This window comes from Patagioenas fasciata, chromosome Z (genome assembly GCF_037038585.1).
Source record: "Patagioenas fasciata isolate bPatFas1 chromosome Z, bPatFas1.hap1, whole genome shotgun sequence".
NCBI lineage: Eukaryota > Metazoa > Chordata > Aves > Columbiformes > Columbidae > Patagioenas > Patagioenas fasciata.
Genome location: NC_092560.1, coordinates 21,406,402 through 21,423,560, shown reverse-complemented (window position 1 = coordinate 21,423,560; position 17,159 = coordinate 21,406,402). Strand labels below are relative to the sequence as shown.

General features: G+C 38.7%; 1 protein-coding gene across 1 annotated transcript; it reads left to right on the top strand.

Moving 5' to 3' along the window:
* Window positions 1-5,137: 5,137 nt before the first annotated feature.
* TYRP1 (tyrosinase related protein 1) lies at window positions 5,138-16,062 on the top strand. The gene is made up of 8 exons (XM_065861092.2): window positions 5,138-5,303; window positions 5,790-6,260; window positions 9,022-9,344; window positions 10,700-10,904; window positions 11,765-11,932; window positions 13,429-13,608; window positions 15,057-15,203; window positions 15,756-16,062. The coding sequence occupies exons 2-8, from the start codon at window positions 5,879-5,881 to the stop codon at window positions 15,959-15,961; spliced, it is 1,611 nt and encodes a 536-aa protein (XP_065717164.1). The 5' UTR covers window positions 5,138-5,303; window positions 5,790-5,878; the 3' UTR covers window positions 15,962-16,062.
* Window positions 16,063-17,159: the final 1,097 nt, after the last annotated feature.

The window sequence follows — 17,159 nt, the reverse complement described above, 5'->3', positions numbered from 1 at the left end:
ACCATGAAACAATGAACTTTGAGGTCCAAAGGAGAGAGAGGAATGAAAGTATCAGAGCACAGACCCTGGGCACAACTGGTAGGGTGAGTCCCACTGAAGGCAGCATGGAAGGGCAAATAAAATCTGGCAGATATTGAGGACAGCATCCTTCACTCACAAGAGCCATACCTCTTGATGGAAAAAGGAATAGGCACAGCAAGAGACCAATGTGGACAAACGGGAAACTCACAACAGCTGTTTTCAAAAAGGAATGTGTATGGGAGGTGGAAACAAGGACTGGCAACAAAAGAGGAATATAGAAGAAACTCTGCCTAGGCATGCAGGGATGGTGTTAGGAAAACCAAAGACTGGCACAGTTGGAATCTTGCAATTAACATCAGGGGCAAGAGGAAGAGCTTCCACTGTCACACTAACAGTAAGAGCCTAAACAAGGAAAATATGTTCATGCTTTGGTAGTTAACGAGCAGGGTACCACAGGGCCTATCCTGAAACTTGTATGGCTTGCTGTTTCTTTCAGTGTCCCAGAGGATGAGGCAGAGGGCAAGTACATCAAATGTGCAGCTGACAGCAAAGTGGGGGCATGCTTGTGCCAGCAGGGTGAGGGAGCAGCTCTGGGAGATGCCCATGGATTGTCCTCTCTGCTCAAGGCTCACCAGATTCCTGCATTAGAATATGTTCAAAGGTGGCCATCAAAATGGTGCTGCTGGAGCCCTTACCCCACAAGAAGAGGCAACAGGACTGGAGCTGCTTCAGCCAGAGAAATGACAGCCTTGAGGGCACCTAAGAGCAGCCTGGCAATGTTGGCTTCCGAAAACACAGGACAGGTTCTGGCCTGGAGTAGAAAGCAGAAACATCCACCTCAAGGACAATCCAGCAGTGGAACTGCAGCACAGAAGTCATATTACAATTAATGATCTAAGTGAGTATAGCCATGCTGTCTCCTGTAAAAGATACTGCGGGGCTAGCTGTGAAACTGGTACCATAATCAGGACATTTAATATATTCTATGGCTCCAAACATGATACTTTTCTTGTAGACATGAATGTTTATTTGGGGATTGTTAAAACACAAATCGTTAAATTCACAACTTACAATAATTCTTCTTTTTTTGTGTAATCTCACATTCTTTTTATCTGTTTCAGCTACCTAACCATACAACATTACGACTGTGATGACATATATAAACAGGTAAACACTGCTACTGAAGGATTCCCAAGAACAGCTCAAGAGCAAGTACAGTGTGGAGTCCCAGGTTCTCCCACTGGGTAGCACAGAGCAGCTGTCAGGCTTAGCACACAGTGGCACCCTTGCAATGGTGGAGACATAAGGCTGAAAAGTGAAGGTGTCAGTGAGGAGCAAGGGCTGGCTGCTCACCTGAGAAGGGAGACAGAGCTGAGGGTGAACGCCAGGCAGTTTGGGCACTGACACGGCTGCTGAGCAGCTGCAACAGGCTCAGGCTGGAGCAGCAGGAACAGCCTCTGCTGAAAAGCAGCTCTCCAGTGAAGGAAGGCAACCCAGGCTTCTGTTTCCTCATCAGTGATGGAAGTGACCTTCAACTTACTTTCCTTCTGAGCACCTTAACACATGCCACTGAGTCCCTTAACTCATCCCATGGAGGGAGGAGTGGGTATGTACCAAGGGTGCTGACAGAACATGGGGTCCCTACTCAGATTTTTGACAAACATTTCAGAGGTTTTGTCAGCTTTACTAGAGGAGTTGGTCTTCTATTTTTGCCTCCTAATGTCCACAGGAGTATTGCAACTTCAGTTGAACGTTTTTCTTCTTTAGAGGAGAAAGGAGGAGAAACGGTTACAATGACCTTCTTTCTTTAACTCTGAATGTTAAAGCCTTATTTAGTCAGAAAAAAAGAAAAATGTCCTTTCTTATTTTCCTGTGTATACATCAAAGATTATGACATATCTCAAGAAATGTCAACATTTTCTGGCTGGGGTAAAGGTCTTGCAGTACTATATGATCCAGCGGCAAATTCTAGCACATCTGCCATCTCAAGTAATTTCTGTCCATGAAAAATGCAAGTTTGCTTTTAAAAATGACTGATTGAACTATCTTTTTTTCTGATACTCTTCTCCTGACAACTTGCCTGCACTTTCAAGACACCTTATTTTATTTATGTGTAGCTATAGAGCAAAGCAAAAGTGAGCCATCTGTGTTAACAATAATAACAATCTTTTTTATAAAACACTAGAACTGTATATCATGTTCAGTGAATAAAATGTCAGTTTTATACATAAATCTCAGAAATTATATTTTCCACTTCAAATGAAAAAATTACAATGGCTTCCCATACTCATTTTAATATATTTGTAATATAAAGAACTAAAAGAACACTTTCTTTTAATTTTATTATATAATGCATATGTTTTAATTCTGGAAAATTATATTTTCATGCTTTCATATCTAGACACAGGTAAAGGTTAAGTGTGCTTTGCTTACTTGCTTTTCACAAAGAAAGATCCCATGCAGCATTTGGATTCATATGTGAACCTAAATTTTCTGAACATTTGTGTTTGTACTGAGGTGTTCCAATAGAGCAAACAGGTCAGTTCTGACTCATCTTCAAAGACTCCACTTATCATATAAGTGACATTAAGATCTGCTTTTTTCATAAAAGGAGCATTGTTTGCTTCTGCTGGGAAGCAAAAAGAAATTCAAGATAACTGAAAGCTGGCTCTGTAAACTGAGGACCTGGCTTGTTTTGTGAAAAGTTTGACTGAAAATGGCATGTAAAATGAAAAGAAAAAAAAAAAACCACAACAAAACCCCTAAAACTAACAAAAAGAAGCTAAGGCATGTAAGAGATTTGATCATGGATCGGTTTACACTAGATGAAGATGAGCCTTTTGTACCTTTTTTTCAGATACTCATTTCCCCACTGCCAATTTCATCCACTTGACCATTCAAATATTCAGTTCACAAACACCTGCAGTGTGGTGTCAGCACACCAGAGGTGATAGACAAATAACATTAATAGCACTAAACTACTTCCCATGCAACTTAGGCAAAGTTGAAAAAAAATCTAATTTTTCAAGGGGTCCATGTGTCTTGAGATTGGAGAATAAAAATCTTAGTGAACTATGGTAGCTCTCAAAGCACATCATATTCGAAAATTTGTAAATCTTTGGCACTGGGTAAGTACCACAGGGTAGCTCCCAGAGAACTGGTGGTTGACTGCATAGCTAACAGCATGAGGTAAGGCAAAACCAGCACATCAGTTTTCATCACTACTCAAGTACACATAGAACTTGCTATATTTTCATAACTTTCTTCAGTAGGTTAGGATACAGACCACAGCTAAATCTCATGTGTCTACATGGAGACCTACTCTCAGCATCAAGAGATATTGTTTAAACAAGGAAGATTGCACAAATATATGTGAATTTCTAACATATTAACTAACTCTCTTTGCCTAGCTTTTAATTCATACAGGCAATTAATGAACTAGGGGTTCACAGACCACCTTCTCCTCGTTACATTGCTTAAGCAGACAAGCCCTTTCTGAACAGAGGCAGAGAAACACGGATATTGAGCATTTGGGTAATCTCCAAGGTCAAATCTTTCCACGCACAACAGGGGAGCAGGAGTCTCTAAGGGCAAGAATACCAAAATAAAGCCTATAAAAGGGATTGCATACCGCCAAATTGTTCACCAAGGTTTCCAGCATGAAATCCAAGGGAGTATATGGGCGCAAAGAAGAGAAATGATCTTCAGATATTCAGCTCTAGTAGTCTGGTGAACAAAATTCATAGGTGTTGGCTATGCAGAAGGTTTACAAAAGGTCTGCATCATGTCCACCTTTATAAGGGGAAGTTTTATGATGCATGGCAACCTCAGTCAGTGTGTTTGCTCTTTTTTACTGGTCCTGTGTCTAAGGAGCAGGATTTATCCTTTCTAAGTTTATTATGAATTTGTTGTATTTGCTAAATATTCATAGCTAAAACCTGCATGCTGCTTCTTTGATCTGGCAGTTGTTTTCAGCTAAAATCCCAAGAGTCTTGTTACTAGCTCTGGTTAACCTTCTGATGTGATAATAGTGTCTTTGTGTCACGTGTGTGTCAATAGACATGTACAAAGAGAAAAGGTTTAAGCTTGGAATGAAGTAGGGTGCAAACTAAGCTAATAAAGAAAATAGGCTCAAATGGTGAATAAAATGAAAGTCAGAAAAACAGTTTCATTTAAAGATTATTAAATATTCATTTCTTCAAATGGAGAATGAATCAAAGACATGGAGAAGTGTACTAAAAGCCTTGGTCCTACACTGAAGGAAAATATAGCATATTTGGTTATACAAGACACAGATGGCAATGTTCATTTCTGTGGCCCATGGCAAGTTGGCAAGAATAAACACAGAAAAAATGTACTTCTGTGACCTGCAAGAATTGGGTGCACTCTGACATTTTGACTTGATTGTAGAGAAGCAGAAGAATGAGTAGGTAATCCTTTTTCTGCTCAATGTCAGTTAAACTATGGTTGAACCTTTTCCCAGAAAACTGCATAGTGTGTTGTCTTGGTGACAGTTAAGATGTTTCTTGACAAAACATCCTCACCTCACTGAAAGTCATCCTCACTGACAGAGCAGGAAGAGAGTAAGAGCTTGAGTAAGGCCAGTTTTTCTGAGGTGAAATTGTCCTTGCAAAGAACAGAGAAGCCTTTCATTCATTTCAGAGTCTGTTTATTTCTTCATTTCATTATGCTTCGTAGTACCTGCTTAGAATTTAGCATTTCAGGATGCTCAATATGATCATTGTCTTTTTATTTGATTATTACAATAAATGGTTAAACTGAAAACTGTAAGTTTAAGATTGGAATGTTTCATTTTCTGAATAACTTATCTTTGTTACTTCATCCTGATCTTGAAAATGCCATTTGAAGATTTTTTTAAGGTCAGTTACATGTGAATTTCCCCAGTGTTCTTTGTGTGTTTTCAAGTGAGCCTTTCTTTGCAAATAATTTAAAAAAAAACCCTTCACAGTTGTTCTGTTTTGAATTCAAGTATTTGTCTGTGACCTTTGCTAAACCTTGTAAAATCACAAGGAGATAAGCATGAAAGAAATCATGTGCTGTTCAAGTACTTAACATCCAGGGAAATGCACTGAAGTAGAAAGGGGATTAATAGGAGGAGGAGAGTGAGGCCAAGCCACACTGTGTTGGTAGAAGAAGGATTAGTAAGCAGACTGAACCAGGAGAGAAATTAGCAGTGCTTATTTTGGGTTAAACACTGCTGTAGGACGTGCAAAGATAGAACAGGATCTCAGAAGAGGAGAGGTACCAGAAAGAGAGAACAGGTACAATGCATGGAGAGCTGTAGCTTCACTTTCTGGTGGAGCTGCCATTAGAGAACAGCAAGGAGACACAGAGGGGAACTACTGAGTGTAGGACAAGATACACTAGTTAAACGCAGAAAAAAAAAAAGATGTGAATGGGAGCGGGGGACGTGTGTGTGAAAAAGAAGTTCAAAAAAATGGTGCCTTAGGTTTTTGCATTTTGTGATAGAGAAATAAATCTCAATGGCAAATTGACTCCAGGAATGAACATTTCGGAAGCAATTAGAAGCCAATGAGCAGGTATAGCTCTAGGTAGTTACCATCTTTTGTGCAGATAATGAGAGAAGAGAAGAACATTAGTGTCTGTAGTCGGGGCCATTCACTTTTTCAGTTAGAGTATGGCAGCGCAGGGTACAGAGGCACTTTCTGGAGTGGGAGGGGTAGCCTGAAGGTTTATGTCACTTGTTTTCATTTTCTCTCTCTCTCTCCCTCTCTGTTTCTCTGCAGAGGCAGCTAGGTGTCCCATCACAGGAGACAAGCCAGTGTGCGCGGACTGCCAGCTCTTGGAAGGAGCTGGCTCTGCTGGATCCACCATCATGCAGCTCCCCAAGCTGCTGTTCCTTTCCCTGTCACTGCTTTTCAGCATGCTTGGCCAAGCTGGAGCTCAGTTCCCTCGCCAGTGTGCTACTGTCGAGGCCCTGAGGAGCGGCATGTGTTGTCCAGATTATTTCCCTGTGTTTGGGCCAGGTACTGACCGGTGTGGTGTGTCTACGGGGAGGGGTCGGTGTGTACAGGTGACTGTTGATTTGCGACCCCACGGCCCACAGTACATGCATGATGGGCGGGATGACCGTGAGCAGTGGCCCATACGCTTCTTCAACCAAACTTGTCAGTGCAACGGTAACTTTTCTGGTTACAACTGTGGGTCATGCCGCCCCGGCTGGACTGGACCTACCTGTAGCCAGCAAATCAATATAGGTAAGAGAATCAGAAATAAAACATGAAAATTTCCTGTTGGCAATGTTTGCTTCTAAATGTAATTAGTGTATTTGTTTTCTTTAAAATATAAAATGTCCCTTATATTTATTTAGCAAATGTATGTTGCCATAACAGTTATCAAGGGAGCTGCTAGGTGAGTTGTTCAGCTTTTGCACCATGCACCTATATCTGCTACCCAATAAATGATGAAAGAAAACCTGCAGCCTGTGCAGAATTAGGGACAAATCCATTAAGGAATAGATATCTAAGTTGAAATCATTGGAATTTTTTAAGAGTAAAACAATATATACAGACATGTATGTGTGTTTGAGAGTATGTCTGGGAGCAGTAGATATCTAGATATGATGTTTAATACCTTGTCAATACTTTAAGTGTGACACCAGCTCATTTGATTCAAAATCCCTTAATACATTTCTAAACAATGTACCTGGACTTGTAAATTTTTACTAACCTAGTTGCTATCAATGTATTTAAAAGCCTTAACTCATGATTATGAGCTGTTCAGACGAATCAGCACAAAGATTGGTGAGACTTTCTGAGAGTTCTCCAGTTTCAGTTTAGTCCAGCATGTCAGTAAACCGATGACGATTTTTTTTTAAATGGTAGTGAAGTCCTCATGGAACTAGAAAAATGTAAAATATTGTAGGTAAATTGAAAAAGATAAGGAGGCTTGGGGACAGATCCTTGTTCTCAAGTCAAAACCATGTGAATGAGCAAGACTTCAGTCTTTATTAGAGAAAGTTTAAAGATGGTCTTGAAATCCTGTAAAATCAGTAAACCCCCAAATGAATTACAGGTTCTGTTGACATGAGAAAAAACAGGTCTCTAGCAGAATTGCACAGTGTCTCTTGCAGAAACAAATCCGTACTGCTGTTATTTTCACCAGATAGGAAATGCTTCATGAATACGAGTGTGTGTTCCTGCAAGGGTTAACAAGGTACTGCTTACCAATTCAAAATCTTAACAATAAGATTACTGAAAACGATTTATTGGGTGCTCTAGGAAAGATGATTTTATTCATCACTTGAGCTCCAAGAAGCAACCCAGAAAGCAAAAAGTATGACTCATTAATTGCAGCTGCTAAGCCAGCTTTCACCCTTTGTTGCTCTGGCTTGTTCTCATTAATAATGATAACTCTGAAAAATAACCAAGAAATACATATTAACACATACAAACTCAGGAAAATAGAACTGGAAACAGGCAAAAAGCAGCTTTAGCTGATTTTCTGGGGTATACAAGAGCTCTTTTTACTTTTCTCACTTATTAAATCCTTTACTACTCAGTAAGATGCGAAGTAAATCATATTTATCATGCATGAGAACAGGAATTTAAATGGCTGAAATTAGGTTCTTATTATGATTTAAGTTTCCATATGGAGGTCATCTCTTTTGACCATCCACAGAGTTGGCCCCAGCTGCTCAGACTTTGGAAATAATTATTGAATTACTCTTGGTATCTATATAAAATAGCTGCAAAATGCAGTTTGATGCCTTTTTATCTTCTAAATTCATGCCTATCTTTACTAATAGCCCCGATTTTTTATTGTGGTTCATTTCAAATGTTTTGAAATCTGAAAAGGTTAAGATGTCTATGTAAATAAAAATTAGATTTTTATATTTACTGTGCTACTTAACAACAAAAATACCTTCAGTTACCAGGGCTAGCATATCAGTTCATTTCAACAAAACAGAAAACCATGTTTCAGGATACAGAGTCCTTGGATTAAATTGATGCTTTATAAAAGATTGCCTGTAAAATTCAGTGAGGCAAAAATATCCCCAACTGGACATATACTGAAATGAAATTCACTTTTACTCCTCATATTAATTCATGCTTAAGACCTGTTGCTTCTCATGTCAACACACTCATTTGGACAATTATGGGTTTTACCGTATTTTTTATAATGAAAATAAGTGTATGTCGAAGAGTATGTGTGAGGACCTCTACCTGTTTCATAGTCTAAATTTAGCCTGAAATCTTCTCCGTCCAGGTGAAAGAGTGCTGGACTCGGATTGAGGTGATACAGACTCTGTTCCTCTTGTTGATATACTGATATTTCAACAAGTCAATTTTCTGCCTTGTTTCACTGTCTACACGTGGATAATGATATTTTTTAATGTTTTTGAGATATTCTGCTAAAAAGAACTAATATATGGTTGTTGTTAATAATAGCAAGTGATGATATTAAAGAGCAATGCTGTACAGTGTGATATTCACAATTCACAAGTGAATCTGCCATCTTTCCTGCAATGCTTCAAGCATAAACAATCTACTGCTTCCCCAAATTGTCAAGCAGTAGAGCTTCTGATTATTGTAAATCACTATGTAGTATTCTTTTGTTGTAAAGCATTACCACAGGAAACCTTAAGTATATTGGAAGAAGTTCTGAAAGACTCCTGTGACAAAGAACAGTCTGTAATTTCTCTGACAGAATGGAAGGATAATCTGTAACAATACTTCTAAAAGCACTAAAACCACAAGGTTTCAGACTTTGTTTTTATTAGGCTTAAACTTTCTCACAGTAGAGAACACTTTTTATTTATGCGCAATATGTTATTAATTGCTCCAATAAAAATTGGATGAATGTTTGAAGAAAATTAAAAAAAAAAAAAAAAAAGAAAGAAAAGGAAAAAATACTTATACAGGATTACTAGGAGCAAAATTAGTTAGTCTTGAGTCTTGTGAGGCCAGACTTGAGTGTCCATTACTTTAGTAACTTGTTTCCTCTGTATCCGCACAGTCAGGAGGAATCTTTTGGATCTAAGTGCAGAAGAAAGGAGGCGTTTTGTGAATGCCTTACAACAAGCCAAGGTGACAATCCATCCTGACATTGTTATTGCCACAAGAAGACGTGAGGAAATATTTGGACCAGATGGAAACACACCACAATTCGAGAATATCTCAATTTACAATTACTTTGTGTGGTCTCATTATTATTCTGTTAGGAAGACTTTTCTGGGTACAGGGCAGCAGAGTTTTGGAGGAATTGACTTCTCTCATGAGGGACCAGCTTTTGTGACATGGCATAGGTACCATCTACTGCAGCTTGAAAGAGACATGCAGGTAAAGTTCACATTAATGTTAAGCCATGTTTCATGCTATGTTTTTTTTTACAGTTAAAGAACTTACCCCCATAAGCTAATAGGCAAAAATAGTAGCAGTTCTTTCTACATGTTGACATGATTCTGCTTCAATTTCAGTAATTCATTAGGTATGCTAAAGTTAATAGAGTGTATTTAAGTTTTAGACTGTCATTGTTATCGAGATCCTAAATACAGTATTTCAATCAGAATAATGGAAAATTTAAAAGTTACATGAAAGTCTCCTGTAAAAATACATACAAATTCCAGATAACCTATAGAATGTCCTTTATTGGACCAACAAAAATTATTACCAGTGTTATTTTTAATATCAATGCCCTGATTCTTTACTAAGTTATACTAATCAAAGCAGCAAAAATTCTAAAAAAATGTTTTACAGAGATGGCTTGGGGCTTTGTAATCACATTTTATTTGTATAATAATTGCTAGAGAAATTAGTGTTTTGTTACACTGCGTTCCATAGATCAGTGATTCTTTTGTTTCCCTTTCCTTGTGTGGGCTTCTCATAAGAGGGATAGATGATTTTATGGGCCATCATCCTTCTTAAAGAAGAGAGAATTAAGTTTTCAAGATTATGTTTAAATAGTCTTTGAAATTGCTCCAAGTGTTTCCACTAGCTTTAATGGCTTTATGTCAGGCTGCAATATAAACTCCCTTCAAATCCTCACATTTGACATCAGTGGCATTTCATTAGGTGTAAGCCCTGAGGAGTTCTAGCTCTCAGTGATTTAATAGATACTCCTATTTATGTTAGTAAACTTGGTCATTAGTTACACTAATTTGTCTGCCTAACATATCCTGGTATAGAAATAATGGAAGCCAGGACACACTCCAGAGATGTTGAATTCAAACCACACTATAACCAAACAACAGTAATTTGAATGGCTGGTATCCCTTTTCCTTCTCCCATCTGCACAGTTGTTCCACAGTTGGCTTAGTTTTTATGCTACAAACACTGCTGTTGCTGACAGACTATTAAAAATACTTACAAAAATCAGATATCATTAATAAGTGATGTTTCTTACTACTTGTAACATGGTTCCATGGAGGAGGTACTGTTTTATTAAAGAGGGAGATCCATGACTTAGTTCAACAGTCCAGCTATCTGTTCTGTTGAACAGCCAAAGGCATCAGCATGCAAAACCACTGAAAGCTTCCATGTAGATTTCATAGATTTTTCACAGATTTTCTCTCCTTTATGAGGGAGGACTCTGACTCCTACTAAGATGTATTTAACTGTCTTTTTAAATCCTTCTAGCTGTGAATATTACAGCCATCTTCACACACATGTATTAACACCATGTTTATGTGGTTTAGAACATGTTGCAGGACCCCTCCTTTGGACTGCCCTACTGGAATTTTGCAACAGGACAAAACACCTGTGATATCTGCACAGATGACTTGATGGGAGCTAGAAGCAATTTTGATGTCTCCCTTATCAGCCAGAACTCAATATTCTCTCAGTGGCGAGTGATATGCGAAAATATAGAAGACTATGAAACTTTGGGAACTATCTGTAACAGTAAGTATGACTGATGGAAAATATTTGATGAAAAAAATCCTTTTAATAATAAATAAATAGAATAATTTATATTGCAATGGCTTTTCCCAGCCAAAAAGTCTTAAAGTTGTTTTTGAATAGTCTTGATCCAAGTTTCATCAATCTTGTGAGATAGTACATACTTATCATCTGTCTTGCAGTGAGGCACTAGGCATTTCAAAATTTGATCAAGAGCTTGTAGCAGAGGAAGAGCTAAATGCTTTGAGTTCACTTCTCATGCAGTATCTATACATCTCCTGTGCCATAAATAATTAAATGTGGAAGTGTCACTTTCTAACTGAAACTTAAGTTTTCTTTTGACTGCTTCACTTATCACCTTCATGGCATTCTGCTCCTGAAAGGAGAACATCTAGCAAATCCTAGCGTCAGCTATGTGGAACATAGTGAAAAATATTGAATCCTAACACATTTACCTCAGCTATAAGAGCCACAACATTGCATTAATCACCTACATAATCAGTTATAGTCCTTTTCCCAGCTGCTCTATCATGATATCCTCAAAATTTTTCTCCTTGGTCTCATCAAGAAATTCCTTTGGAAAACTACAGAAAATTTTTCCAATGCATTTACAGAATCACATATTTCAGTAAGAGGTTCCAGATTTTTTTTTTTTTTTTAAATCCTGTTGCAAAGGATACAGCACACAGGACCCCATGAAGATCCAGATTCTTTGCCTGACATGAGGAACTGACTCATTCATTCAGTTGATATGTCATTTGTGATGGATTTTTTTTTCCTCGTGGTTCAGTCATTAAAAGGATGCATATTCTGTGGCCTACTGTTTCACATTAGAATTGTTTTCTTTCTTCTCTTCACCCCAGGCACTGAGGGTGGTCCCATCCGAAGAAATCCTGCTGGTAATGTTGCACGGCCTATGGTACAGCGTCTCCCAGAACCCGAGGATGTTGCTCAGTGTTTGGAAGTTGGTGTATTTGACACTCCTCCTTTCTATTCCAATTCAACTGACAGTTTTCGTAACACAGTAGAAGGTAAACACGGCAAATAAAAGGACGTGAGACAACTACAAATAAGTCAAGGGAGAAGTTTGCCATTTTTCATGTTGCAAGTATAAGTTTGGAGCATAAGTTTGGAGTTGTTCTCAGCATTAAGTATTGGCTTGGTATTAAGTGGAAGTAAATTCTGAGGAAATTACTTTGTAGCTTGTATCAGCTTAAATGCATAAAAGCCTCAAAAGTCTCACTGACATACTAAGTACTACCTGACATCAGGTCCTTGCAACCTAGTAGTAGGTTGCCATTGCTAAAAATAGATAGCCCTTGACTGCAAAATTATGTAGCTACATCCTTAAATGAGGAAAAATAGTGGTCATAGCAGTGACTCTTTTATCTGAATTAAACAAAAGAAAGCAAAAGAGATTGTAAGCTTTGGTAATACTTAATTAGATGGTATTGAATAATTGAGGTCTGGGTACAAGTTTTACTGCTAGATCTATTAGTCCTTCTCTGTGGGCCATATAACTCTGTTCTTCTCTAAGCTCTACACATTAAAAATGAAATTTTCAGTCACTGGCATCTGAACACACACCCCTCAACACAGTAACAAGTCTAAAGACTTGATCTATGCTGTTCAGCCAGTATCCTGCCAACTGCTTCAGCACTTTAGTAATCCAGAGTTTTTAACAGGAAAGACAAGGATTTATGAGAAAAGATTACCAAGTGGCAGTTCAGATCCCTGTCAGACCTCCCGTATATCCTCTAACTCTTTCGTAGAGTCATAAGTCCTACAGAGGGGAGGATATACTCCATTTTCTTTCTGTTTTATTACAAAACCAAGAATCTGCACCAGGTCAACTATATATGAGAGTTTTGGATGCTTATCATGTTTGACAAATGGGCTGTCAATATCCAGGTAAGTATTTAAACATGGCTCTAGCCAACGAACTGTACAAGTTTTGGCCAGAGCTTGAAACGGGGAAAGTTTTCATGATGCTTCAAATCCTGATTTCTGACATGAGGGGTCCCACGTGCTGGGTACTGACAGAGTTACATAGGGTATCTCCACTGAAAAAAACAGAGCATGTGAAGCTTTCTGAGATGTGTTCACAGTAAGCCTGGAAATGACGTGTAGAAACATAACAGCTGGCTCATTAGCATAAATGGCAACATATACACACCTAACTCAGTATTTAGAAAACACATTCAGTTATGTTAAAAAATATGTAGGTCCCAAATACACCTTTCTTTTCATGCCATGATGTGGTTTATTTTGGCCATTTTTGCATTAGATCACCACAGCCTTGCACTCAACATTCTCAGTATTCTTTCATAAAGGCTATTTTAATCTGAAAATTATGCTTGCTAAGGACATTTCTCAAATGCCATTAGGTAGAAATTTAGCTACTCATTTATGATAAGCAAGGCAACACAGCAACTTGACAGTTTTTCAGAGAAAAAAGTATCCATCTGGAACTGCAGCTTCCAAACAAAATCTTCACTGGGATTTTTTGTGTTCTTTGCATACTCAGGGTACAGTGATCCTTCAGGGAAATACGACCCAGCAGTTCGAAGTCTTCATAACCTGGCTCATCTATTTTTAAATGGAACAGGAGGGCAAACTCATTTATCACCAAATGATCCCATTTTTGTCCTCCTGCACACATTTACAGATGCTGTTTTTGATGAGTGGCTGAGAAGATATTCTGCAGGTAAGATGTTGTCATGAACAGAGGCAGGATGGGTGGCCATCAGTCTTTGTAGTCATGGGTACTCAGCTGCTGTTTGTGGGACAGCAAGATGCCCCTAAGCTTTGGGGAGAGGGCTGGAATTTTAACAGTTAGTATAGTTAACAGAGAAATAAGAAGCAAGCTCCCTTCATCACCACACTGACATATGTTCTCAAGTCACTGTCTGTGAAGGGACTTGGCCAGAGATATCAAGCTCAATTCAAGAAAATAAAGTGTGCAAATACATTGTCTCCATAGAGCAAAGACAGTGCAGCCATGGAAGGTGCAAATACTTCAAGGACATTCTGACATTGTGTGGAGCAAGTATCAGTGTGGCTTCTTGTCAAACAAGATCTGATGCTATGTACATCTTCACAATTCATTTTGTCCACCTTGGATATTTACTACCAGCATTCCATTACCATTACCATATCCTTTCAAAGGATGGTCACTGTGCTCTTGCTTTTTTTAATTCTGAAAAGAGAGAAAAGGAATAAGAAAGGAAGTGAAGGAGAGAGAGGAAGTGAAGGAGAGGGAAGAAGAAAGGCTCTGCAAGGAAAGAATAAAAGAGAATATGAGGAGGAAGGACGTTGTCACAGTGAACTGGGGAGATAATTCCGTATAACCTTAAAGTCAGTGCATTAGTCTGCACAAAGCAGTGACTGTTTTCCTCTTAGGACAATCCAGTCCCCTCTTCTTTCTTCTACAGAAGACAGCTGCTGTTGCAGAACTGAGACTTCTTTGTACAGCTTCCACAACCTGTCTCATGTATTTTTCCAAAGTCAAGTATTACGGAGCCATTTTATCCCCTTGTGGTACTCACATAACTTATCACAAGTTTTTACCTCATGTCACCAAGATGTTTTGTTTGGGTTTTTTTGTTGATTTGGGGTTTGGTTTAGGGGCGACGGGGTGCAGGATGGTGGGGTGTTTGTTTGTTTGTTTGTTCTTCAGTTGATTTCTCCTGATTTACCATAGCATTGCAAAAAAATTCCACTGAAGTTCATATCAGCTGCCCTCCTGATCTGCATGAGAGAGATCCTCATCACTGTTACTATCAGACAAAGCCAGATTGTAGCAAAAACATTTTCCAAGTCCTTCATGTATCCATATTGCTCCTTTGTCATTCAAGAAGAAAGGAAAATGCCAACACAGGATGGAAGTTATACCATTTACTGTTGGTTTCCATTAAAAAACAGAGATGTCATTAATGGTCGTGCTTTTGGACAGAGCAGAGCCCTCCATCCTGGATCTTTCACTGGAAAACCAGTCCTTTTAGATTAATCTAAGATAGGAACAAAAAAAAAAAAAAAAAAAAAAAAAAAAGGTACTGAATGCCCTGAGTCACTGTGGGGGGGAAAAAAAAAAAAAAAGTCGTCCAAATCATTGTTATTGTATTTACAGAAGTGTGATTTGACTTTTGAATTCAGATATCTCAACATATCCACTGGAGAATGCCCCTATTGGACACAACCGACAGTACAATATGGTGCCATTCTGGCCTCCAGTTACCAATAATGAAATGTTTGTTACTGCACCAGAAAACCTGGGATACAGCTACGAAGTTGAGTGGCCAGGTAAACTGTCCAGCCTAAATGCTTCCTCTTTTTTTCTCATCAAGTCTTTCCCCCCTTAAGTTTATAAAGCATGCAATAATATTGGTTCAAATTTTACAAACAATATTTGTTGCATTTTTAAAAGTCTATTTCTCTTTTCCTGACTGGCTTTCCAAATGAGTTGCATTTGGGATTTGGTACAGCTAAATAGCTACTGATTATAGGAGGTTCTTCCCACTATCCACTCCAGTTTTTGGAGAAGCTGTCATTTGGACCTAAACTTTGCAGAAGGTCCTTATTGCTATATTGTATGTCCTCGCTTAATCACTACAGACAATGCAAATCCCTCACAGGCCAGATAGCAAAAGAGTCCAGGTCTGCTTTTAGAGTGTAGTAAGACTGAAATTTTCTCACATTTTGGAGCAAATATTATCCACTGAACTTTAAATTAGTTCTGCTTCACAATTCCTTGAATAATGACAGATACTGAAGCTTTGGCCTGTCCATCTGCTGTTTATCCATATACTTAACATTTATTTTTAACAACTTTTCCTTTTGCTTTCCCTCCTGTAGCTCGGGCTCTCCGTGTCACAGAGATGATAACTATTGCAATAGTGACTGCACTCGTTCTTGTTGCAATTATCTTTGCTGCTGCTGCATGTATCGTACGTGTCAAGAAAAATAAGGATGACTTGCATCAGCCTCTTCTTACTGACCAGTATCAGCACTACTCCGATGATTATGATGGCATACCAGCACCAAGCCAATCTGTTGTTTGAAAAGAGAGCACTTTTTTGCATCTGACTGAAACTGTTGATTTTGCTGTATTTTGTAGATGGTGGTCATCCATCTCCTTCAAAATAAAGAGCATAAACTGTCAGCTGTCTTGATATGTTTGCCTCAGGCTTCACTTCCTCTTTCATCACACCTAGGCATCAATAAATCACCTTTGCAATACTAATTCTGTGTTGATTTTAATTGAATTCCACTAACTATTCGGGGTTCCCCTATAAGCCCGTTTAATGCACATTTCTGTCAAATCTGGTAGAATTCAGTTAACTTGCTGACAGCCAATATCACCTGATTTCACCTAGCCTTTATACCTAGAACTATTTTACAAAGTACTTTCGTGAAAAGGTGAAATTTAGAATGGGACAGAAGTAGAATGCAAAATACAAGTAAACATATTGGCTAGGTGAGTGGAAATGTGTTTCGAAATAGCTAGCATGTCAGGCAGGGAGCTACAAGGGAATTCTGAGGGGAACAGTGTGTTTGAAATTCAGCTTTGTTCATAGAAGATAGTTTTGATCTTATTGCTGCTTTTAGGTTAATCTGTGAAAACAGATTCCCCACCAAGAAGCCCTTCCAACATTCAGACACTTCAGCTGTATATTCATACAGAGCTTGATGAAGGGCACATCAATTTGAAGGGACAGCTGGCAGCAGCCTTCATTTTGTTTTTATTTTGATTTTCCACTCTCTCACTCCTTTTTTCGCTCCTGGTAGGGCATTCTCCATGACGATGAGAGACCTTGCTTCAATTTTCTCCTGCAGGAATTTTAAACCTACATCTCTAGAACTTGGAGAGAGGGCCCTAGGCATCAGGCACTAGAACAGACTTAGAAAAACAGGCGTATGCAGTAGCTGTTGAATGCATTCATCATAAGCCAGTTGACAAGCAACAGACACCTGCTTTTACAGCCTGAGGTATGGCTTGAGGAATCTGGCTTCAAGCCTCACCTCCTCTCTCTCATCATAACTGGGTAGCAATAAATCACCTGATTGTCTTCCAAAGGAGGCATATTGAATCTAAATTAATAGTCATCAGCTGACATACAGAGATGTTCCTGGGTTCAGACTATTGAATCCCACATAATGTAATAAACCCTCTAATTGTCAGACTATAAAGTCAAGGTCTTTCTTGACTCTCTTTCTGACTCCAGCTTCAACAGAAATGGCAAGTAATTTGGATTGAGG

Excerpts from the sequence above, each read along its gene's own strand:
- TYRP1 (XM_065861092.2), top strand. The coding sequence starts at position 5,879 with ATGCAGCTCCCCAAGCTGCTGTTCCTTTCCCTGTCACTGCTTTTCAGC. Across the intron at positions 11,933-13,428 it reads TTTTCGTAACACAGTAGAAG|GGTACAGTGATCCTTCAGGG; the intron begins GTAAACACGGCA and ends TTGCATACTCAG. Across the intron at positions 15,204-15,755 it reads CTACGAAGTTGAGTGGCCAG|CTCGGGCTCTCCGTGTCACA; the intron begins GTAAACTGTCCA and ends TCCCTCCTGTAG.